We start from the raw sequence: 26,194 nt of genomic DNA, 5'->3' as shown, positions 1-26,194 counted from the left end.
CACATGCATTCATTGAATATCTCCGCCATACCACATCCCATGGGAGCAAGGAGTGCACCCAAAGAGCACAATGAAGCACCTAGGCCTTACATAGAGATATGAACAGCCACATGAATGGTGATAAACAAACTTTATTACAAACTAAAACTTTGTAGATAAGTGTCAGCTGTGAGCCACACATATGTGATCACAAAACCTTTCTTCTCCTCTCCCTCCCAGTGTGCCTCACTGAGTTTCCCTTTTGTGCAACTTTAGGGGTGGAGGAGGCTTACTCTGAAGTCAAATCCACTGATTGTGAAGATTAGGTGGAGTGACCCTGGGATTTTTTAATCCAAACAGTAGCTCAGTGGTTAGCACTGCTGCCTCACAGCGCCGGGGAACACTGTTCGATTCCAACTTCGGGCGACTCTCTGTGTTGAATTTGCATGTTCTTCTGATGTCTGTGTCAGTTTCTTCCAGGTGCTCTGGTTTTCTCCCACAATCCAAAGATTTGCAGTTTAGGTGAATTGGCCGTGTTAAATTGCCCATAGTGTTCAGGGATGTGCAAGTTAGGTGCACTAGTTAGGGATAAATGTAGAGGGTAGGGAATACGGTCTGGATAGGTTACTCTGGAGGGTTTGTGTGGACTTGTTGGGCCAAATGACCTGTTTCCACGCTGTAGGGATTCTGTGATTCTATGAAATGGTTCAGACATGGTCTTCTTGCCCATCCCTTCACACCAGGCCATCCTGACTCTGCCCTGATGTGAGGTGTCTTTTCCTATAATGACATAAAGGGGGTGAATGGGGTTGACATGTGCTGATGCATTGGAAGGGAAGTTGTTGAGGTGTTCTGAGGTAGTGACGAAGCAGAGGATTCAGGGCTAATGGTGTAGCAAGATGGGAAGGGAAGGAGAGTGAATGAAGCAAGATATTGCATGCAGTAGAACAGAAGCCGTGGTGGCAGAAGAATACAGTAGCAGAGATAGATTGAGGTGTGAGTTGGCAGAGAGCAAAATGTGGCATTTACCCTGATAGGACAGAGAAGGTTATTGACCTTCTTCCAGCACTCTTACCTGGCCCCCCACAGTCTGGACAAGGCACTAATCCACGTGGCAATCTCTGACCAGGCAGACATCATGTAGCAGCACAGCATTCTCTGTCAGCCCTCCTATGCATCACTCTATTAAACAGGGCGGCACAGTAGCTCAGTGGTTAGCACTGCTGCTGCACCACATAGGGACCTAGTTTCGATTCCAGCCTTATGTTGCTCTCCACATGGAATTCTCCCCTTCTGAGTGGGTTTCATCCAAGTGCTCGAGTTTCCTCACACAGTCCAAAGATGTGCAGCTTATGTAGATTGATCGTGCTAAATTACTCCAATAGTATCCAGGGAAGTTCAGGCTAGGTGGAGTAGCCTTGGTAAATGCAGGGTTAAGAGGATAGAGTGGGGTAATTCTCAGTGGGATGCTTTTTAAAGGATCAGTGCCAATTCAAAGGGCTGAATGGCCTCTTTCTGTCCAAATTCTATGATTCTAAGACCTCCGTGTTCCTGTTGGAGAACCTCAGTGCCAACTTGCCCTTGTCAGCTATCTCTGTCTAGTCACCGGTTAAGAGCAGGGCAGATGCCAGTGCTCCCTCAGGTACACTTTGGGCTCTTGAAGATGATGTGGCAGCAAGGGATGCTGGTTTTGTAGTAGATGTCCAGTGAGTGATGACTACTTGGAACAGCTCATTGTAAGATGGAGTAAGTGATGCAAGATATTGCATGCAAAGAGCAGAAGCCTTGGTGGCAGATGAATACAGTAGCAGAGATAGAATGAAGTGTAAATTGGCAGAAAACAAAGTGTGGCAGTTACCCTGGTGGCACAGGGAAGGTTATTGACCTTCTTCCAGCACTCTTAACTGGTTCCCCCACAGTCTGGACAGGGCACTAACCTATGTGGCAATCTCTGACCAGACAGACCTCATGTAGCGGCACAGCATTCTCTGTCAGCCCTCCCAGAAGAAGACCACCCTCCTATGCATCACTCCAGTAAACAGGGCAGCACAGTACTTCAGTGGTGCAAAGTGATATATGCCACTGGATTTCCAATGGCAATTACAGCATAAAGTGGCAAGTTTAATAAGATAAAGTCACCCAGCCTCATGGTGAGTTTCTCTCCACCAAACTCAACACAAATTGCACTAGCCAAAAAATGTAATTTTCCGCATACTGAATCTTTTTAAGGTCGACAATCTGTAAATATTGTGATACCCCAGATATCAATGCTGAAGCCTCGACTATCTAGCATTATCTATCACTAATAAGTTGGATAAAGGAACAGTGTGAATTCTTGTGAAACTTTCTGACGATGCAAAGAAAAGTAGGAAAACAAGCTGTGACTTAAACAAAGGATAAAATTAAATTCTCCCCAAAGAGGCATGCTGGATGGCCAGGTTCCCATTTATTTGGGTGGGAATAGACAGGGCTGAAAACCTACTATCTTCATAACACCTCATGACTAAGTCCAGGGTAGAAAGGTTCAAGGGTGGTTTTCTCATCTGGAAGCCAATGGAGATCCAGAAAGTGTACACATAAGGCAGACATGAGCCTGATCAGGTGGGCAATACAGGTATCAGTGGAATACCGCACATATATAGTTGTAGTTAGATTAGATTAGATTACTTACAGTGTGGAAACAGGCCCTTCGGCCCAACAAGTCCACACCGACCCACCGAAGCGCAATCCACCCATACCCCTACATATACCCCTTACCTAACACTACGGGCAATTTAGCATGGCCCATTCACCTGACCCTGAGTGTAGGGTCTTGAGTGTGGACCTTGAGTGTAGGGAGGTTAGGAACATTGCATCGATCTCGAAGGAGGGTGCCTGTAAACAGGAAGGTGGCTTGAAGTGTGTATACTTCAATGCCAGAAGTATAAGAAATAAGGTAGGTGAACTGGCAGCGTGGGTTGGTACCTGGGACTTCGATGTTGTGGCCATTACAGAGACATGGGTAGAACAGGGACAGGAATGGCTGTTGCAGGTTCCAGGGTTTAAATGTTTTAGTAGGGTCAGAGGTGGGGGTAAAAGAGGGGGAGGTGTGGCATTGCTTGTCAAGGATAGTATTACAGCGGTGGAAAGGACGATGGAGGAAGACTCGCCATCTGAGGTAGTTTGGGCTGAGGTTAGGAATAGGAAAGGTGAGGTCACCCTGTTAGGAGTTTTCTACAGGCCTCCTAATAATCTGAGAGACGTAGAGGAAAGTATTATGAGGATGATTCAGGAGAAGAGTGAAAGTAGTAGGGTGGTTGTTATGGGGGACTTTAACTTCCCAGATATTGACTGGGAAAGCTATAGCTCGAGTTCGTTAGATGGGTCGATGTTTGTCCAATGTGTGCAGGAGGGTTTCCTGACACAATATGTAGACAGGCCAACAAGAGGTAAGGCTATACTGGATTTGGTTCTAGGTAATGAACCAGGCCAGGTGTTAGACTTGGAGGTAGGTGAGCACTTCGGGGACAGTGACCACAACTCGGTGACTTTTACTCTAGTGATGGGGAGGGATAAGTGTGCACTGCAGTGCAGGAGTTATAGCTGGGGGCAGGGAAATTATGATGCGGTGAGGCACGACTTAGGAAGCGTGGATTGGAAAAATAGGCTTCCAGGGAAGGACACAAATGATATGTGGAGCTTGTTCAAGGAGCAGCTATTGAGTGTCCTTGATAAGTATGTACCAGTCAGGCAGGGAGGAAAGGGTCTTGTGAGGGAGCCGTGGTTTAATAAGGAATTGGAATCCCTTGTGAAAAGGAAGAGGGAGGCCTATGTAAAGATGAGGCGTGAAGGTTCAGTTGGGGCGATTGAGAGTTACAAGGTAGCCAGGAAGGATCTAAAGAGAGAGCTAAAAGCAGCGAGAAGGGGACATGAAAAGTCCTTAATTGATAGGATTAGGGAAAACCCAAAGGCTTTCTATAGGTATGTCAGGAATAAAAGGATGACTAGGGTAGGTATCGGTCCAGTCAAGGATAGTAGAGGGAAGTTGTGCGTGGAGGCGGAGGAGATTGGAGAGACACTAAATCAATACTTTTCATCAGTATTCACTCAGAAACAGGACATTGTTGCTGATGTGAATATTGAGTCACAAGTGATTAGGATGGATGGCTTTGAGGAATGTAGGGAAGAGGTCTGGGGAATACTGGAAAGGGTGAAAATAGATAAGTCCCCTGGGCCTGATGGCATTTATCCTAGGATCCTCTGGGAAGCTAGGGAGGAGATAGCGGAGTCATTGGCCTTGATTTTTATGTCGTCGTTGTCTAGAGGAATAGTGCCAGAAGACTGGAGGATAGCAAATGTGGTCCCCTTGTTCAAGAAGGGGAGTAGGGATAGCCCTAGTAACTATAGGCCAGTGAGTCTCACTTCTGTTGTGGGCAAAGTCTTAGAGAGAATTGTAAGGGATAGGATTTATGAACATCGGGATAGGAATAATGTGATCATGGATAGTCAGCATGGTTTTGTGAAGGACAGGTCGTGCCTCACAAACCTTGTTGAGTTCTTTGAGAAGGTGACCAAGGAAGGGGACGAGTGTAAAGCAGTAGATGTGGTGTATATGGATTTTAACAAGGCGTTCGATAAGGTACCCCGTGGTAGGCTACTGCAAAAATTACGGAGGTATGGCATTGAGGGTGCATTAGAGGTTTGGATTAGGATGGTATAGGTTCATCTTGGAGTGCAGTTACTAGCGGTGTTCCACAAGGATCTGTTTTGGGACCATTGCTGTTTGTCATTTTTATAAATGACCTGGAGGAGGGGCTTGAAAGCTGGGTGAGCAAGTTTGCAGATGATACGAAAGTCGGTGGAGTTATGGTCAGCGAAGAAGGATGGGGCAGGTTACAGCAGAATATATATAAGTTGCAGAGCTGCGCAGAAAGGTGGCAAATGGAGTTCAATGTAGCTAAGTGTGAAGTCATTCACTTTGGTAGGAGTAAGAAGAAGATGGATTACTGGGCTAATGGTAGGCTACTTGGTAGTGTGGATGAGCAGAGGGATCTTGGTGTCCATGTACACAGATCTCTGAAAGTTGCCAACCAGGTAAATAGTGCTGCGAAGAAGGCATATGGCGTACTGGGCTTTATTGGTAGAGGAATTGAGTTCCAGAGTCCTGAGGTCATGTTGCAGTTGTTTAAGACTCTGGTGCGGCCTCATCTGGAGTATTGTGTGCAGTTTTGGTCGCCATACTATAGGAAGGATGTGGAGGCATTGGAATGGGTGCAGAGGAGGTTTACCAGGATGTTGCCTGGCATGGTAGGAAGATCGTATGAGGAAAGGCTGAGGCACTTGGGGCTGTTCTCATTGGAGAAAAGAAGGTTTGGGGAGATTTGATAGAGGTGTACAAGATGATTAGGGGTTTAGGTAGGGTTGACAGTGAGAACCTTTTTCCGCTAATGGAGTCAGCTGTTACTAGGGGACACAGCTTTAAATTAAGGGGAGGTTGGTATAGGACAGATGTTAGGGGTAGATTCTTTACTCAGTGGGTTGTGAGTTCATGGAATGCCCTGCCAGTAGCAGTGGTGGACTCTCCCTCTTTATGGTCATTTAAGCGGGCATTGGATAAGCATATGGAGATTATTGGGCTAGTGTAGGTTAGGTAAGCTTCGGTCGGCGCAACATCGAGGGCCGAAGGGCCTGTACTGCGCTGTATTTTTCTATGTTTTTCTACACACACACACACACACACACACACACACACACACACACATTCCTGTAGTACTACAGAACAAACCCTCGAGTTCTGGGGATTGGGATGTCTGGTTAGAGTTGTCAGGTCAGGTTGGAGATGAGATATCAAGGCTGTGAAGAGGAGATGGAGATGAGCACAGGTCATGGATCACGGTTTGTTGGGTTGATAACGTTGTAGAAATATCAGGCCCAGGGTGAGGTGATGTCGAGTCAGGAAGTCTGAAGTGAGTTGAGCTTAAAACAACCGAAAGAACTTTGGATGCTATAAATCTGAAACAAAATCAGAAATTGCTGGAAAATGTCAGCAGGTCGGGCAGCATCTGTGGAGATAAATCGGTGTTAATGTTTTGGGTCCAGTGACCCTTCTTCAGAACCGTACTTACTACAAATAAGGAGATGGGAGCGGAGTTTCAGCTAACCTCACGCTTGTCAAAGTTACTGAGATGCACTGTTCATATTTGTTCAGTAGATCGGTATTCTAGTATTACTCATCCAAACGTTTTGCCACCCAATAATCGTGGAGATTTCAAATATTTTGGATTAGTATAATAAACAAGGACAAGGAAGCAACAGTTGCTATGTTGGCTGAGGTGGTTATGTTACTTAAAGCACACTTCTGGGTTAAACACAAACAGCAAGGTATTACTGAAATTTGCCATACAGTAGCATGAGTCACTGTCTTAAGAATAAAAGATGCAAATTACTAAAATAATTTTATAGTGTACAATACAATAAAATATAATGGGCATAAGTAGCAATCAACATGATTGAAGAAATAGGTATTTCATTTAAGCAACCTGTTGTTAGCACTCAGATTTGGCATTTTCACTGTCTTTGCAACTTTTAATGCAAAATTGATTGGTAGAGAAAAATATGCCAAAAAACAAAGAAGACCTTGTGTGCGTGAAGCATCTTTTCCACCCTCAAAATCTGCAAAAGCACCTTAGCACCAAAGAAATACTTTTGAAGGGAGTCATGTAACTTAATACAAATTAAGATATATTTTCCAAAAATGAAAATGGCAGTAGGATGAATAAATTTTCACGTCATCCAGCAGATAAAGCAGTAATGAAAAAGTTAAATGCAATTATTTCATGTTTATTACAGGTGCTGCATTGTTGGGTGCTACACAGCTGAAGACAGCTTTCTTGAAATGGGAGGCATTTTTCTTTTCTTAGATTTGCTTGAGGTAAGCATTAAAAATTATGGATAATGTGGTAATCATGTTACTGAGCTTTTGAATCTAAAAATTCCGAGCTCAAATCCCACCAGTAACAATTGAGAATTTAGTTAGCCTGAAAGCATATTGGTCAATGAAATTCTCTTGAACACATTTCAGGAATTCTTCCCTCCTCCACACCCCCTTTTCCTTTACTCTGATGTTAGTATAGCTGATATTTGGATAATGAACTCTTCCAGTAGCAACACTCTTTCATTTCTCCACACCTGTATAATTTCTGCAGATTTGCTCCTTTTTCTTGTTTACTATTTGGAGATCTCGAATAAGCAAGTACAGTGATCATATCTTTCTTGCTTTTCAACTCTCACTAACTGGATTCTGGCAATTTCCTTCCAGGAAATTGTCTTTCAAACAGTTCAATGTCTTCCCTAATTAGTGCTACCACTTCGCCTTCCTTTTCTCTCCCTTCCCTATCTTTTCAGAAGACCAGTGCATCCTCATTATCACTTAAAGACAGAATTAGATGTGGAGCCATAATAAAGGTATGCTGAGGACATTCTTTGGAAGGAAGTTACACAATAACAATTTCTTTGTATCTCAGAAGACATTATTATAATTCTGTTTTTCAACATCTAAGATGCTTTATAATTATAATTTGACAAGATTTGACCAAGGAAGATTAACAGTCAACTCCATACACGAGAAATATAAATAAACAATTAATGTATATTATTGGCATTTCTAATTCCTTACTTTAATGTTTCTCATTCTCAGTATTTTCAGAATTGTAGATTTGTGCTATAGAGTTTGAGGTTGAATGATTATATCAGCAAGGCAAAAAGATACATTATAATTTGAAGGTCTTTATTTGTATTTATCTGCTAATTTCATTTTAAAAATGTATTTACTTGAACTTTTTCCAAGTGGACCTTTTCTGTTTTCTTGCAAAGGCAAGCCCAAAGCGCATGCATAGTTTGATACTTGGAACCCTACTTGAGTTATGCGACAACCCAAAAACGGCTTATCACATAAATGTGTGGCGTGGAAAACATGATTCTACAGCAGCTAGTCTTCTCCTACAACTTTGGAGGGAAGAGGAGAAACAAATGCGAGTCAAGCGGGATGACCATGGAAGAATTTTAGGTAAATGCATGTGAAAAACTTCCTGTAATAATTAAGATTACAATGTGAAAGTAGTTTTCTGCCAGCACCAAATCTATAGCGTAGACATGAAAATGGCAGGAGATTAAGTACTTACACTTTAGGTTTGTCTCACTATTTCTACCCATTATTTCACATGCAGATAATTGTGCCGAGGCATCTTATGCAAATGGAATTTTAAAACTATTTTCATAGTGCACAGATAAAAGTTCCCATGTTTTTCAGTGGTACTGTGCAGTACATAAATTGTGTCTTTTTAAAATGAATAATACAGGATTTACACATGCTACACCATCAAACTATATCCTAAAAAATTATGTGACTGCATTCAAAATGTGCAGCTGCGGTTTAAAGTCTTGAACTTGTGCTTCTATTATTTTTTTCTAGCACAACGTTTTGCATTTATTTTTGCCTCATCTGTTCCACGATGTTTTCAAATTACCCATACATTTTCTATCTCTGGCGTCTGGGTTTTTCAATTGTAGTTGTAGCAACCAAAATCCATAAAAACAGATTTTGATTATTTTGTAGAAGGAAATGGAGAACCACTCATTATTAGGAAAACCACAGTGGTTAATATTTCTGGGTTTCAAAGTCACTTTTTACCTCTCAAGCATGCTACAGCTACCACAAGCCAAACTATTCATTTACTATTTTATCAAAATATTTTATTTGAGTCATTCTAGGATGCTCCAAAGAACTTCACAGTCATTTCACTACTTTTGAAGTCAATGCTTTGTTATCATGCTTGCCTACAAACTTCAGTGTGTGCACAAAAAGGTCCAACAAGCAGCATTTAAAAAAACTATTCTTAATCTGCTTTTGGTGATATTGGCTGATGGATAGGCGTTGGCTTGGACTGAAGAAGAACTCTTCCATTCCTCTTTGAATAGTGCTATGGAATCTTTTACGTTGGTCTTAGAGGAAAATTGGACCTTGGTTTATTGTCTCATCTCTTGAATAGTACATCTGATGAGGCAGCTTTCACTCAGTCCAGTATGCTCAAGTCCTGGAGTGGTGCTAAAATCCAATCTTCAAATTGTTGGAAGTGCTAACGTTAAACCAAGCTGACACTAGACATACCTATCCAAGAGAACCTGCCCAAGGGAATCTGGCTTAGTCAATTGTATTTATTGAGGAATAACGCACTCTCCTCCAATCTGATCTCCAGTTAAGATAATGATTGGGTTAGCTCTTCTGGTAGTTATGAATGTGGCCACATCTTTGAATTAGAAAATTCCAAGCTACCTTGGAAATATACTGTATTAGTCAATTAGCAATACTTCTCTGCTAAAACACACTTACATCACTTTCACCATGAATTTTCCCTGTCAATATGAATTGTCAGCATGCTTTTTCTATGTAATAGTTTTGCCACACACATCTCCAACCCAGGTTACTTGCAGGGGCTGTCTAGGTCCTTGTCACGAATACAATGGTTTCATAAGAATAAAAGGCCTCCTCTTAACGGGAGGCAGTGGCCTAGTGGAATTACCATTGGACCATTAATCCAGAAACCCTAGTATTGTCCTTGGGTCCTGCGTTTGAATCCCGCCATGGCTAATGGTGGAATTTGAATTCAATAAAAATCTAGATTGCAGAGTCGAATGATGGCCATGAAACTATTGTCAATTGTTGGGGGAAAAAAAACAATCTGCTTCATGAATGTCCTTTCAGGAAAGAAACTGCTATTCTTACTGCTCTGGCCTACATGTGACTGCAGACCCACAGCAATGTGCATGACTCTTAACTGCCCTGTCAGATGGGCAATAAATGCTGGCCTACCCAGCAATGCCCTCTGAATGAATAAAACATAATTAACATGCTGCTAATCAGTAACATTCTTGTGGTCTGTGACCATGTGCGTATATTTAAGTACTGAGTGAAGCAGCAACAACATGGCATTTCTTATTTTATATAAACAACTATCTGAAGGTCAGAAGCACTGGACCAATTACTTTTGATAGAACATCAGAAACGAATACCCCAATTGAGAAGTCCAGCTGGGTATTATGTCATGATCTCTGTATGTCAGTATGCAGTTCTTCCATGAATTCTAAGGTCTGCTTCATTTATCTCTCCGTAACGTTAGTTATTTTCTCAATGTAGGATCTCAGCTGCACAAAGCTCTGGAACTTGTTGGCACACGTAAGCTGGATGAAAATCTCCAAAAGCAACCCATGATCTCACACACCAAATTGCAGCATATCTGCTGCTGCTGGTCTAGGTAGCATCTCACTTCCTGTTATTCCTGACATCCTGCATTTGTGCCCAGTGCACAGAGCTGTGTCTGTATTCCCTCCTTCAGGAGAGACTGACCACAACAGCTTCCCCAACTGAAACCTTCCCATACAGAACAGTACTATGTTCATCAGCTAGTGTTACCCTCTTCCAGCCACACACGAGCATCCACTGATGTAATACACCTGCGCTGAGGGAGGGTGCACTTGTAACATGTTAGTGTTTCTTTTGAGCTCTGTTGCTAATGCACCTGGTTCAGTGATAGTATTGAAGTTAACTGGTATTTTTGAAGTTTACATCTATGGGACACTTGAGAGACACAGAAATAAATCATGACAACAAGCTTGGAAAGTGCAGTGCTGAGGCTTCCTAATTCAATTTTCAGTGCTGGGTAGGAATTAAATAATATAATTTGACTCTCCCAAGAAATTCTTATTTCAAAGCTTCTGTGCTCTTCTATATAAAAGACCTAATGATGAAATAGCTGAAATAATAGCTGGTATGTTCAGTTTATATCAAGTCCACACTTGAATTAAACCCACGTTCTCCGCCAATAATTGGTTGCCACATCCATCATTGGACCAATTAAGCAGTATGCCTCTGAAACCGCCACCCCATGCTCATTGGTTTGCGACCCAGAAATGGTCCTAAGTTTCTGTTCTTACTTCCAATGGGAGGTCCTCTCCATTAACTAAATTTTCACTAAGTAAAAGAAGTTACCACAAAAATAAATAGTGTTGAGTGTTTGACTGACATGATGTAATTATAGTCACTGAATGAAAACAAAGAATTTAAACATTTAATAACATTCAGTGTCGGCCAAGGAAGTAAATTAGATTACACAACTTTTGCCTCAATGATAGCATGTCTGAACGATTAATACATCCCTCTTGCAAAACCATATTTACTCCAGCCCAGGGTTTTTCCTACTGTCATCAGGTTCAAATGGGTATCGCAAGATTGTCCCTTGTGGGGAACAGTCATTTGTCTGGGGGTTTCCCTAAAATGATCGTTAAGGATCCAGATGGCAGATCCTAATATGGATGCAGTGGTAGGCTCATAAAACTAGACCTGTTGTGGTACAGTGGTTATGTCCTTACTTCTCAGCCAGGATTGCCCAGTTCAAGTCTTTCGTATTCCAGAGATGTGTAATAACATCTTTGAGCAGGGTGATTAAAAATATCTAGGCTTTTAAAACTAGATGGCCAACAGAAGATGTTCCAACCACAAAATATCAGCAAGCTTCTTTTCTAGGTAACTGAGAACATGGGGCGGTGGGCCCCACTCTTCCACTTTTGAAACTCAGCATTTAAACATTTTCCCAGCAGCTAGGCCACAGTTGTGGTTTACAAGGCTCTCTACAGGACAGAAGAAGTTGACATTAATACAGTTAGCCATCATTCTCTAATGCTATCAGCAATATGCTTGTCCTGAAAGCTTAGTGCAGTATACATATGTCAAGAAGAAAAGAAAAAGGCCTGAATGTTTTGGGAGCTGCTCCAACTATTATACCATTTAATACAGAAAAATTATTATTTGGATGACTTCAGTTAGTTTTAGAATCAGAGACATTACAGCACAGAAGGGGGACTCTCAGCAACTCTCCAAATTTTAATCCAGTCAGTTCCATTCCCCTACTCCATTCCCATAGTCCAGTATTTCTTTCAAGCACCCAGTTTCCTTTTGAAATCATTAACCATTACTACTGCAACCACCACCCTCAGAGATGGTGAGTTCCAATCATTACAATTGGCATGTTAAATAGTTCTTCCTCACATTTCTCTGCATCTCCCGTCAAAAACTATAAAATTGTGTCGTCTAGTCCTTGTACTATTATGAAGCTAAAGGAGTTCACTGTTATTCAAGTCCCACTACTCTGTGGTTCATAGCACATACTAAAAATAGGTTTGCCCAGTTACAGAGATGGCTAAACAAACTCATTGTGTTTATCAGATTTTAAATAAAAAGATCTATCATCCAGGTTTCTAAATAAACACAATTATTGGTTTATAACAAAAATAAAACTTATTCATTGAAGGTGCAATATTATGTTAACACATACAATCAGTAATATAGAAGTATAATTGTTTATCCCCCTAAATATCCTCAAAATGCATGGAAAAACAAACACTTCAGGAAAGAAGAGAAAAAATGGATTTCTCTGCATAGAATGGCAAAAGAAATGCTTTATACATAGGTTATTCTTCATGGCAAAATGATAAAATTTGGAATGTTCTCAAATCTGTTGGCTGATGATCTAACACGCATCATCAAGTTGCTAATTACTCAGTTGTCTCTAGAGTTTTGCAGGTACATCTTGTTCAGGAAGTAGAATATTGAAGTATTCCTTCACTCATTCTGTCAGAAGGGAAAATAGGTTTCATCCTAAATTCAGAAGAGGGTTTATTTTCAGAAATGGGAGCAATCAGCTGGGCAGCCCTTCTTCAGATGTTTTTTGACCCCAACTGAAACCAGATACCAAAGCCACTCCCTCGAGTCACTGTTCAAAACAGCCCCAGCAGCGTTCCCTAACAAAGCAACCAGATCTTAGCAGTCGTGAGATTTCTAGAAAGCCTTGTTTTAAAAAAAAACTCTTGTGCTTACGGTGACTTTTCAATGGTCTCTTTTCAAGAAATCACTACATGTAGTTCCAAAACTTGAAATAAATCCATTTTCACAGTCCTCCAATATTCTGAGGAGTGATAATTGTAGTCAGATTGCTGCTCTGCTCAAATATTTTTACGTTAGTGCTGAACTCTGCATTTCTAACTGGGAATTCCAATCCTGGCTCATTTAAAAATGCAAATCAAAGCTGAAATGACCACAGTTCCTATGTAGTGTAGGTTTATAGGGGAGCAGTCAGGCTATGTTTTAACAGCAGTCGTTGTTGTATATTGTGAGATTTACGTGTTCACTGTGTTAGGAAGCATTATTAAGGGTAGGTTGTGTTCAGAAACTTTATTGTTAGGTAGTGCTCACGTAAGGTAGTACTAGCAAGTCTGGAAACTGTTAGCTTCACTAGACAACAGTAAGCCATTATGTTACACTAAGAACAGACTGAAACACTGATGGCATAATGGGGCCACAGGGAGGGTGAACAGATAACAGGACATTGAAACCGTGTTAGATTGCACGTAGCTCATACTGAGGTAACTGAATCTTATCTCTTCTGGAACCAATACTATTAGAGAATACCGCTTCTTACCAAATAAGGATGTAGCACTGGGATGTGAGGAGCTAAAAGCTAGACAAAGAGAACAATAGATCAGAACGCGCCTTCTCCAGTGAAGAGTAAATATCTCACTGCATGTCCTGTGTACGGCTCTCTCATTAAATCAGCTTATATTTTGAATCAGATCGTGTGTCTCTCTCCTTCAAACGAACACGGGACGGTAGCCCCGTCCTAACAACTGGCAGCAAGACACTTTAACAGCTGCTGAACAATGGTGGGTGTGTAAGGAAAGTGTTGGAAAGTGTGGCGCTGGAAAAGCACAGCAGGTCATGTAGCATCTGAGGAGCAGGAGAGTCCATGTTTTGGGCATAAGCCCTTCATCAGGAATGTGTGGGTAAAGGTGTGGGGTTGGAATGGCAGCTGGTTAAGGGATAAGGGTGCAAGGTAGTTAAGGTGTGAGGTGGAAAGGGTGCCAAGTAGGGGGGATGGGGGGTTACCAGGTAACTGATGGAGTGCTTAGGGTAGGTATGGCTGATGTGTAAAGGAGTTTTGAGGTAGAAGGTGTGTCAGGCCAGCAAGGATGTGGGGAATGATAGATTAAAAATCTATCTTAGCTTTAAATGTATTTAACTGAGCTTCTACAACTCTTTGCGTTAAAGAATTCCACCAACCCACCCTTTGAAACCATAAGTTCCTCCTTTTCTCTGCCCTAACTGAGTGACCCCTGACTCTAAGATTCTGGCCTCTGGTTTTGCTTAAGAATTCTGAAGAATTTTGGTGCTATATAATTACAGCTGAGTTCCCTTAGTAGGGTTTCTATGTTTCATTGATCTGTGACATGGTTGAAAGGTGTGTTTTAAAACCCAGGAAGTGAAGCCTAACATCAGACTTAGACCTAGTAGATCCTTTTCTCAAGTATTGTAGAAATTCTGTTTAGCTCTTCAAATCACTCAGCCATAAATTTAAAAATCCATTTTTTTCATAGTGCATTATCATGTCTTCAGGACATTTCAAAATGCATCACAAAAACAAATTACTTTTCAAGCAGAAATAGAAAGAAAGAGCATTAGTTTGTTTTATTGTTCCCATATCCTCCAGACATCCGAAATGGTCTGCTATAAGAATTAAGAATTTACATTTTAATTGCTGCCAAAGTTATTCTGTAGGACAAATGGCAACCAATTTGTAAACATCAAACTCACACAGGCATCAAAGCATCATTAGTTGATCTGTTTTAGTTTTTATTTTGTTGAGAGTAGAATTTCTTTCCAGACCAGTGGGAGAGCTTCCTCAAAGAAATTTGTAAGACCACAAGACCGTGAACAGGTAGGCAAAATGTCAGCTTGATGTCTCATCCAAAGGATGTTGACAATATCTCGCGTTCAGCCATGCAATAAAGTGTCAAGCTAGATTGTGTGCTTAAATCTTAGAGTCGACTTTAAGCTTCTACCTTTCTGTCACAGGCAATATCTGGTTAATTGTAATTCTGAATACACATTTAGTCCGTAGTCAAAGAGTTTATCTTTTTGCTTTCTCTGAACTGTTGCCTAATATTAGGTAATGGTAGGTATCAAGACAATTATAGAGAGAAATTTTGTAATCAAGCATTTCATTCTACACTATGCACTTGATATTCTCACCATATGAATGTCACTTATCAAGGCTATGTTCCAACTTGGTTGGATGGATTTTTAAAAACCTTCTGCTGAAAATACAAGTACCAATCGGAATCACAAGCCAGCTTTGCTCTGGCTCTTTTACTGAGCCGAAGAGTTTTTCAAAAAATGCTAATAGCGTGGAACCCAGAGAGTGATTGAAGTTAATAGCAAATATGCATTTCATGGAAACCTAGACAAGCACTTGGGAATGGGTGTTTGGATTAAATAGATGGTTGTAATGATGGGTTTAAATGAGAAAGAATAAGAAGGGCCTTGAATTCACCATAAAGTCTGGCAAAGACTGGTTCAGCCAAGTGGCTTGTTCCTGTGCTACATGTCATTCAATGTAACTTTTCAAAGGAGAGATTTCTAATTAAAAGGATCCCAATTTTATGGGCTGAGGTAGGTCAAATGGACAGAAATTTAATGGCTGTAGTAACAGCAAGATTGGAGACATGACCTCGCTGTTCCCAGTTCTCATACTCCGACATGGAGATGCTGCTGCAGAATCTGAAGGATGGACAGGTGAACTCTGCCAAGGGTGGGAAAACAGATAGCTTCTCTCACCAAACAGTCATGGATGGAGTAGCTGGGAAAGTCAACAACACCACTTTGCTAGAGTCCATTCACTAAGAGCATCAGTTTGTTGGTGGGAATGGGTCCAGAATTTCAGCTGCTGAACCCACACTTTGATTTCCCCAGCATTCTTCTGCACAGCACTACTCAGGCATATACATCTGGCAGCTCCACTCATTCCTTTCTTCATAAGGACATGGATTTTAGCTAAGGGAAGGGAGGTTTAAAGGGGATCTGAGGATGCATTTTTTCATTACAGAGGGTGATGTGAATATTTGAACTCACTACTTGTAAGGGTGGTAGAGTCAGGAACTATCATAATATTTAAGAAGTATTTAGAGGTACATATGCAATGCCACGGGGTGCAAGGCTATGGGCCAAACACTAGAAAATGGGTTTCGAATAGTTATGTGGTGTGTTTGATCGATGCATACTCAATGGGCTTTGACTGTTCTGTGGACCTCTATGACTCTATGACTCATATGCCCGACCAATATTCAACACTCATTCTCATTCTCATGAATTACCTTTTTGCACCTGTTACTTACACATATTATAATCTTTCTTCTCCTCTACACAAGCCTTTGCTTACCTCGCTGGTTTTGCTCTTTGCGGGAAATGCAAGTTTGCAACTCAGCAACAGACAGAGAATGGCAGAGTGCAGTGAGAGGGAGTGGTCCAGCTCTCCAATGACAGACACCTTGATGGCCATTGGTAGTGTATGTCCAATTGGGAAGCAAGCCTTGATCCACATGGTCACAAATGTCAGAAATAATCTGCTGTGTACTTCTTGGGACACTGGTGCTCACACATACCGAGAGATTCAATCTCCAGCCATGCCACTGAAATTATTTTCTGTTGCCATTAAAGACTATCAAAAGAAACATCTACATATTTTAAAACCACTTCATCACAAGCTGCTCCCATGCTGTGATGAAAGGCTGATAGCAAGGAAGTGCACTGAAAGTGAGTAAAGTGCAAGGCAGATGAAGTACCTTCCAATCTTATGTCAAGCACTGAAATCACATTCTAAGGAGTATTTTGAGGACCAGCCTCTCACCTGTCCACGACTACAGATTAACCAAAGGCTGCTTAGTCTTAATATAGAACATAGAAAATACAGCGCAGTACAGGCCCTTCGGCCCTCGATGTTGCGCCGACCGAAGCCTACCTAACCTACACTAGCCCAATAACCTCCATATGCTTATCCAATGCCCGCTTAAATGACCATAAAGAGGGAGAGTCCACCACTGCTCCTGGCAGGGCATTCCATGAACTCACAACCCGCTGAGTAAAGAATCTACCCCTAACATCTGTCCTATATCTACCACCCCATAATTTAAAGCTGTGTCCCCGAGTAACAGCTGACTCCATTAGTGGAAAAAAGTTCTCACCGTCAACCCTATCTAAACCCCTAATCATCTTGTACACCTCTATCAAATCTCCCCAAACCTTCTTTTCTCCAATGAGAACAGCCCCAAGTGCCTCAGCCTTTCCTCATACGATCATCCTACCATGCCAGGCAACTTCCTGGTAAACCTCCTCTGCACTCGTTCCAATGCCTCCACATTCTTCCTATAGTATGGCGACCAAAACTGCACACAATACTCCAGATGAGGCCGCACCAGAGTCTTATACAACTGCAACATGACCTCAGGACTCCGGAACTCAATTCCTCTACCAATAAATCGTAGTACACCATATGCCTTCTTCACAGCACTATTTACCTGGTTGGCAACTTTCAGAGATCTGTGTACATGGACACCAAGATCCCTCTGCTCATCCACACTACCAAGTAGCCTACCATTAGCCCAGTAATCCATCTTCTTCTTACTCCTACCAAAGTGAATGACTTCACACTTAGCTACATTGAACTCCATTTGCCACCTTTCTGCCCAGCTCTGCACTTATCTATATCCCGCTGTAACCTGCCACATCCTTCTTCACTGTTCACAACTCCACCGACTTTCGTGTCATCCGCAAACTTGCTCACCCAGCTTTCAAGCCCCTCCTCTAGGTCATTTATAAAAATGACAAACATCAATGGTCCCAAAACAGATCCTTGTGGAACATCGCTACTAACTGCACTCCAAGATGAACCTATACCATCAACTACTACCCTCTATCTCCTTCCAGCCAGCCAATTCCTAATCCAAACCTCTAATGCACCCTCAATGCCATACCTCTGTAGTTTTTGCATTAGCCTACCATGGGGTACCTTATCGAACGCCTTGCTAAAATCCATATACACCACATCTACTGCTTTACCCTCGTCCACTTCCTTGGTCAGCTTCTCAAAGAACTCAATAAGGTTTGTGAGGCACGACCTGCCCTTCACAAAACCATGCTGACTATCCTTGATCACATTATTCCTATCCAGGTGTTCATAAATCCTATCCCTTACAATTCTCTCTAAGACTTTGCCCACAACAGAAGTGAGACTCACTGGCCTATAGTTACTAGGGCTATCCCTACTCCCCTTCTTGAACAGGGGGACCACATTCGCTATCCTCCAGTCTTCTGGCACTATTCCTGTAGACAACGACGACATAAAAATCAAGGCCAATGGCTCCGCTATCTCCTCCCTAGCTTCCCAGAGAATCCTAGGATAAATGCCATCAGGCCCAGGGGACTTATCTATTTTCATCCTTTCCAGTATTCCCCAAACCTCTTCCCTACATACCTCAAGGCCATCCATTCTAATCACTTGTGACTCAATATTCACATCAACAACAGCATCCTGTTCCTGAGTGAATACTGACGAAAAGTATTGATTTAGTGTCTCTCCAATCTCCTCCGCCTCCACGCACAACTTCCCACTACTATCCTTGACTGGACCGATACCTACCCTAGTCATCCTTTTATTCCTGACATACCTATAGAAAGCCTTTAGGTTTTCCCTAATCCTACCAACTAAGGACTTTTCATGTCCCCTTCTTGCTGCTCTTAGCTCTCTCTTTAGATCCTTCCTGGCTACCTTATAACTCTCAATCGCCCCAACTGAACCTTCACGCCTCATCTTTACATAGGCCTCCCTCTTCCTTTTCACAAGGGATTCCAATTCCTTATTAAACTATGGCTCCCTCACACGACCCTTTACTCCCTGCCTGACTGGTACATGCTTATCAAGGACACCCATTAGCTGTTCCTTGAACAATCTCCAGATATCATTTGTGTTCTTCCCTTGAAGCCTATTTTTCCAATCCACGCGTCCTAAGTCATGCCTCACTGCATCATAATTTCCCTGCCCCCAGCTATAACTCTTGCCCTGCAGTGCACACTTATCCCTCTCAATCACTAGAGTAAAAGTCACCGAGTTGTGGTCACTGTCCCCGAAGCGCTCACCTACCTCCAAGTCTAACACCTGGCCTGGTTCATTACCTAGAACCAAATCCAGTATAGCCTCACCTCTTGTTGGCCTGTCTACATATTGTGTCAGAAAACCCTCCTGCACACATTGGACAAACACCGACCCATCTAACGAACTCGCGCTATAGCTTTCCCAGTCAATATCTGGGAAGTTAAAGTCCCCCATAACAACCACCCTACTACTTTCACTCTTCTCCTGAATCATCCTCTCAATACTTTCCTCTACTTCTCTCAGACTATTAGGAGGCCTGTAGAAAACTCCTAATAGGGTGATCTCACCTTTCCTATTCCTAACCTCAGCCCAAACTACCTCAGATGGCAAGTCTTCCTCCATCGTCCTTTCCACCGCTGTAATACTATCCTTGACAAGCAATGCCACACCTCCCCCTCTTTTACCCCCATCTCTGACCCTGCTAAAACATTTAAACCCTGGAACCTGCAACAGCCATTCCTGTCCCTGTTCTCCCCACGTCTCTGTAATGGCCACAACATCGAAGTCCCAGGTACCAACCCACGCTGCAAGTTCACCTACCTTATTTCTTATACTTCTGGCATTGAAGTATACACACTTCAAGCCACCTTCCTGTTTACAGGCACCCCCCTTTGTGATCGATGCCATGTTCCTAACCTCCCTACACTCAAGGTCCTGTACCCTAAAGCTACCGTCCAGGTTCCCATGCCCCTGCAGAGTTAGTTTAAACGCTCCCAAAGAGCAATAGCAAACCTCCCCCCAAGGATACTGGTGCCCCTCAGGTTCAGGTGTAGACCATCCTGTTTATAGAGGTCCCACCTTCCCCAGAAAGAACCCCAGTTGTCCAGAAACCGGAATCCCTCCCTCCTGCACCATCCCTGTAGCCACACATTTAACTGTTCTCTCTCCCTATTCCTCAACTCTCTATCGCGTGGCATGGGTAACAAACCAGAGACAACAACTCTGTTCATTCTAGCTCTGAGCTTCCAACCTAGCTCCCTGAAAGCCTGCCTAACATCCTCACCCCTCTTCCTACCTATGTCGTTGGTGCCAACGTGGACCACGATCTGGGGCTGCTCCCCCTTCCCCTCCCCCTTAAGGACCCGGAAAACACGATCAGAGACATCACGTACCCTTGCACCTGGGAGGCAACATACCAATCGTGAGTCTCTGTCACCCTCACAAAACCGCCTATCTGTGCCCCTCACTATTGAGTCCCCAATAACTATCGCTCTACCTTTCTCCACCCTTCCCTTCTGAGCAACCGGGACAGGCTCCGTGCCAGAGACCTGAACCTCGTTGCTTACCCCTGGTAAGTCATCCCCCCCCACAAGTATCCAAAACGGTATACTTGTTCTTAAGGGGAATGACCGCAGGGGGTCCCTGCACTGGCTGCTTCCTCCCACTTCCCCTCACTGTCACCCATCTCTCGATAACTTTCGGAGTAACTACTTCCCTAAAGCTCTGATCTATGACCACCTCTGCCTCCCGAATGATCCGCAGTTCATCCAACTCCAGCTCCAGTTCCCTAACACGGTCTTGGAGGAGCTGGAGATGGGTGCACTTCTTGCAAGTGTAATCAGCAGGGACGCTAATGGCTTCCCTCACCTCATACATGTTGCAAGAGGAACATTGCACTGCCTTCGCTACCATCCCTCTAAAAGGTAAACTTTAAAAACTAGATCTAAAGAAACAAACAAGCAAAATGCAGCACTTACCTGCTTACCACAACGGGTCTTATTATTAGGTTAGAGGAGGAGGGCAGGTGGGAGGCTCTACCCCTGTAGTGCCTCGGGTTCCTCGCCTTGCCGCTTTTATAAGAATAAAAACCTTCCCAGGTAAGCTAGCGCGACACCAGCTTCCGGGTCCGCTAGGCGCTTAAAAAAAACTTTAAATTTTAGCCGTTAACAAAACAATAACTGGACTATACCGCGATTTAAAAAAAACACCACCAGACAGCCGTTACCTGCTCCGCCGTTAGAGTGAGTCTTGCAACTTTACTGGATCCAGAACTGAGGGCATGCTAAATACATCACCTTTTTATATTTGCTGTCAACAAGGATTGTTATTTTATGCATTTTATCACCAACAACGCAGTATTTGTTACGCATCCCAGCTGTCCTTATGAAGATGTTGGTAAGCTGCTTTCTTGAATACAACAGTGGTTAGCACTGCTGCCTCATAGCACCAGGGACCTGAGTTCAATTCCCGCCTCAGGCGACTGTCTGTGTGGAGTTTGCACATTCTCCTCGTGTCTGCGTGGGTTTCCTCCGGGTGCTCCGGTTTCCTCCCACAATCCAAAGATGTGCAGGTCAGGTGAATTGGCCATGCTAAATTGCCCGTAGTGTTAGGTAAGGGGTATGGGTGGGTTGCGCTTCGGTGGGTCGGTGTGGACTTGTTGGGCCGAAGGGCCTGTTTCCACATTGTAAGTAATCTAATCTAAAAACTGAGAGAGTTAATAGACCATTTCAAGGGCATTTAAGAGGCAACTACATTGCTGTTAGTTGAGTTCAGCCAAAAGCAGATAAAGATGTTTTCTTCCCTAAAGGGTGTGAGTAAGCCATATAGGTTTTCATTATCACCATTGCTAAAAACATATTTCATTTTAATCCTATATTTAATAAATTTGTGGTTATAAACCCATATCCCAGAAAACTCACTAGGCATGCCCCCTTGGTGCAGTAAAAACAAGCAACAAAGATACTCTTGGGGCTAGCCACTTCAAAATGAGTACACCAAACAAAATTACTGTCTCCACAATTTGGAAACCCCAAAATAGAATCTGTCCTGGCCCCAATCAGAACTTTAGGGTCTACATATTTGTGATAGAAATCCATGTAAAAATACTTCAGTCTCTAAGTTTTCAATTCATAGAAATAGCATTCAAAGAGATCAAGTCATACACATGACTATGCTGATGCAAGATTGGCTAGATCTACTTTACACAAAGTTAAATATGTGAAATTTTATATAATGACTCCTAAAATTCTGGAATGTCTAACATATAGTTTAATGAAGGTGAGAAATTGTAAGTGACGAAAGCTATCCCCATAAAATAATCTACAAAGCCTGATTTTATTTTTATTGAAACAGGTGGTAGCATGCAGCTAAGCTAACTTGATCATACAGCCTTCAAGCAATACCTAAAGTAACCAGAATTCACACATTTTTATCGAATCATGGAATAGCACCAGTTAGTCAGATGCTATTTGTCCATGAAATCAGTGCTGACTTTCAGGAAGAGCTAATCCATTTATTCCTAGCCTGTTTTCTCATATCCATACAAACTTTTCTCCTTCAAGTATTTATGAAAATCCACTTTAAAGCTGCTCTTAAATTTGCTTCTAACATCCTATGCATTCTATGCATTTGGGCGGCACAGTGGCACAGTGGTTAGCACTGCTGCCTCACAGCGCCTGAGACCCGGGTTCAATTCCCGACTCAGGCGACTGACGGTGTGGAGTTTGCACGTTCTCCCCGTGTCTGCGCGGGTTTCCTCCGGGTGCTCCGGTTTCCTCCCACAGTCCAAAGATGTGCGGGTCAGGTGAATTAGCCATGCTAAATTGCCCGTAGTGTTAGGTAGGGGTCTAGGTGGGTTGCGCTTCGGCGGGTCGGTGTGGACTTGTTGGGCCGAAGGGCCTGTTTCCACACTGTAAGTCTAATCTAATCTAATCTAATCCACTCCATTTGAATTCTAAGATCCAATCATTTAATTGCATAAGATGTCTTTTGCCACATATCTCTGGGACACCCGCACCAATCAACCACACCGCCCTGTGGCCCAACATTTCAACTCCCCCCTCCAACTCTGCCAAGGACATGGAGGTCCTGGGCCTCCTTCACCACCACTTCCTCACCACCAGACGCCTGGAGGAAGAACGCCTCATCTTCCACCTTGGAACACTTCAACCCCAGGGCATCAATGTGGACTTCAACATTTTCCTCATTTCCCCTTCCCACACCTCACCCTAGTTCCAAACTTCCAGCTCAGCACTGTCCCCATGACTTGTCCTACCTTCTTAGCTTCTTTTCCACCTATCCACTCCACCCTCCTCCCTGACTCATCACCTTCATCCCCTCTCCCACACACCTATTGTACTCCATGCCACTTTCTGCCCACTCCCACCCTCCTCTAGCTTATCTCTCCACGCTTCAGGCTTTTGCCCGAAACATCGATTTTGCTGCTCCTCGGATGCTGCCTGAACTGCTGTGCTCTTCCAGCACCACTAATCCAAAATCTGGTTTCCAGCATCTGCAGTCATTGTTTTACCTACATATGGTTCTTTGGCCAGTCACCTTAAATCAGTGTCCCCAAATGTTAGAAACAGTTACCCTTTATTGAATCAATCTGAACCCTTTATGATTATAATTACCTCTGTAAAATCTCATTTTTAACACCTCTGTTGTAAAGAGAATAATTCTAGCATCTTCAGACCATCCTTGTAACTAAAGTCTCTAAACCCTAATTTTTATTTTCTCTCTGGTAAATCTGTTTTGTATTCACTGCAAAGTATCCTCTTCTTTCTTAGAGATCCTTCCCAGAGGTTGTGGGAGGATTTACAAACTGCTTTGTTCACCTGTCCTAACACCTTCAGAAATTTTAAGCATGAATACCTCGGTCTGAACATTCTTAAAGTTGTACCCCTTAGTGTGTACTGTCTTTCCTCATTCTAGTAGCAATCTATCACCTCAAAATTTTCTGCATTCGATTTCATGTGTCCACCAATCTCACCAGCCTGCCTATGATTCTTGACATTTATTATTACTACCTTCTTTACTATTTTACTACATTTCCAAGTTAAATGTCTTGAGCAAAACCAGAGAACAAACACTGTGGGGGCAGGAGGCATGGATGTAACTTGTAATTGTGCATTTAATTTTCTCATTCAACTGCAGTCTTGGGTATTATATTCTATGTTTCAACTTTTTTTGTTTAACCAATTTAGATAGCAAAAAACCTCTGGTTGGAATTACACAGGATGAATATGGAACAATCACTTTACCGTCCAATCGCCTCAGTCCTGCAGTAATTGATGTTGCTGAAAATTCAAGGGTGAAAATTTATTCTATTTTCTGCAAATTAGGTATGAAGATAAGCTATTATTAGCTAATTAAACATAATGCAAATAAAAATAGATTAAACATTGTGAAAAATCCAAATTATAAAATGAATATAAATCTATCTGTTCAATCACATTCTCTTTTTGCATGATCATTGCATGTGAAATATTGTGAGACATACTAAGATTTGTAATCTGTTGCAATAGAATTTTATAAAAATGTCAACATTTGTCCATATTCAGTTTTACCTGTCGATGTCTATGGTATTAATAATAAGAACCCAAATTACACCTTTAATAGAGAGAGATGTCTCTCTGAATTTTGTGTTACAATAAACAACAAATTAACTCGGCTTAAATTTTAAAAATTGTTGGTGTAAATGTGATTATTTAATTGTAAAATTATTGCACAAATATATATTTCCAAAGGCTTTGAAGATCTACCTGGTTTGTCTGCACATGATTATGTCACACTTGCCATTGTACATCGATACCTAGACTTCATGGTAAGGTGATTTCAAAGTATGAATGTACAGCAAATATTTGTAAATAGCATTATTGATACAAATTCAGCTTTACGATGATTAGCATTCCTAATCCATTCTTTTAAAACAACATGCTAAAGGAAAATATGCTGAACAAAAATCACTTCCCCTAGAAACCATATAATAAGGGTGGGTTAATTTCTTAACCTCTAATTTTTCCTTTCTATTTTATCTATTTAACTTCTGTCTATCGTGAATATAGCTGGCCCAAAAAATCCTCTTTCTAACTTTAATATTAACTTGTTCATTGCTGTGCGTGCACCTTTTTTCTGGTGTGATAAGTCTAAATTATAGAGCAAATTCTCTCACACTGAAAATTACCTTTTACAAGTGTGGTGCCTTATTCATTCTGATTTTAATAATAATTGGTGTAATTTTTTTGGTCTCATTTATCTCTTCAAATCCAATCCTTTTTTTCCTTTATTCATTTTGCATTATTTATTAGTTTTGACATTGAATTCAATATTATAACTGACTTCATGATTTAGACTCTGTGCTGTGCATTCTGTTTAATTGGCCAAAAACAAGACAATTCTTCATCCAGTTTGCATAGGCCCAGATTATTATAGTGATTGTTGATGATTCGATAGTGGGAGTTAAGCTATTTTGACCCCGGGCTGACAGGAACTTGTCATGTGCAAGTCCAAAGAATATCTATGGCAAGTATAGTTATAAAGTATGATTTGTGCTGTTCATTACTACTTGGAGCATAATTTGGCTGATGAAAATTGGGTGTCATTGATGTGTACATGATTGTACATTTCAGGCTTGCTTTTGCTGTTAAGATGATGGATAGGATAGGAACTAAAGAAAATCCATGGAATAAAAGTGACCATGCAGCTGCAGAGAAAGGTTTCATTAGCCAAAATCTAGTTGTTTAATGGGATGCAGTGAAATGAAACTCAAATACACTGGCGCCACAAAGTGAACCACAGAGGAAATGGAATGGAGGAGAATAGTCAACAGTAGGACACCTACTGAATAATATTTATAACAAATTTATGTAACATTCAACTTAAGAGCAAATTCTATTACCAGGTAGGATGCATATGGAGTGAAATTGAGAAGGAATTGAAGCAGGAAGCAGTCCATCCAATTGCAGTGGACATCGACAGCATGCATATTATTTTGAAGCATTATGAGAATCTTGGCAGACAGATTGCTCACTATCAAACTGATATACTTGAAAACCAAGAAAAACAGGATAAATACGATGAACAGAAAATGTACTCAGAGGTAAACAGTCTTGGGTTTTAACAGCATAGCATTTATTATTTTAGTGTGTTTAAGATATGTATTATTGAAATATATTGAGTCATATGGTCACACAGGTCAGAAAAGGCTCTTCAGCCTAACAAGTCTGCACCAACCTATCTACTCTAATCCCATTTTCCAACACTTGGCCCAAAGCATTGAATGCATTCACATTTAAAGTGTTGTTCCATATACTTTTTGAAGTTGTGAGGTTTCCCACCTCCACTCCCCTCTCAGACAGTGAATTCCAGATTTCCATTACCTCCGGTTAAAAATGTTTTCCTCAAATCCCCTCTAAACCTTTACT

At 41.9% G+C, this 26,194-nt stretch overlaps 1 protein-coding gene across 1 annotated transcript in view; it reads left to right on the top strand.

The window, feature by feature from the left end:
* Window positions 1-26,194, top strand: part of LOC132816210 (cilia- and flagella-associated protein 69-like) — a 122,298-nt gene that overhangs the window by 78,049 nt on the left and 18,055 nt on the right. The window contains exons 16-20 of the mRNA XM_060825704.1: window positions 6,808-6,889; window positions 7,831-8,023; window positions 23,975-24,112; window positions 24,518-24,594; window positions 25,672-25,869. Coding sequence (XP_060681687.1) covers window positions 6,808-6,889; window positions 7,831-8,023; window positions 23,975-24,112; window positions 24,518-24,594; window positions 25,672-25,869 — 688 coding nt within the window. The remainder of the gene's footprint in view (window positions 1-6,807; window positions 6,890-7,830; window positions 8,024-23,974; window positions 24,113-24,517; window positions 24,595-25,671; window positions 25,870-26,194) is intronic.

Source organism: Hemiscyllium ocellatum, chromosome 5, assembly GCF_020745735.1.
Source record: "Hemiscyllium ocellatum isolate sHemOce1 chromosome 5, sHemOce1.pat.X.cur, whole genome shotgun sequence".
In the NCBI taxonomy this organism is placed as follows: domain Eukaryota; kingdom Metazoa; phylum Chordata; class Chondrichthyes; order Orectolobiformes; family Hemiscylliidae; genus Hemiscyllium; species Hemiscyllium ocellatum.
The sequence above is the reverse complement of the archived record's forward strand: the minus strand, read 5'-3'. Positions and strand labels throughout refer to the sequence as shown.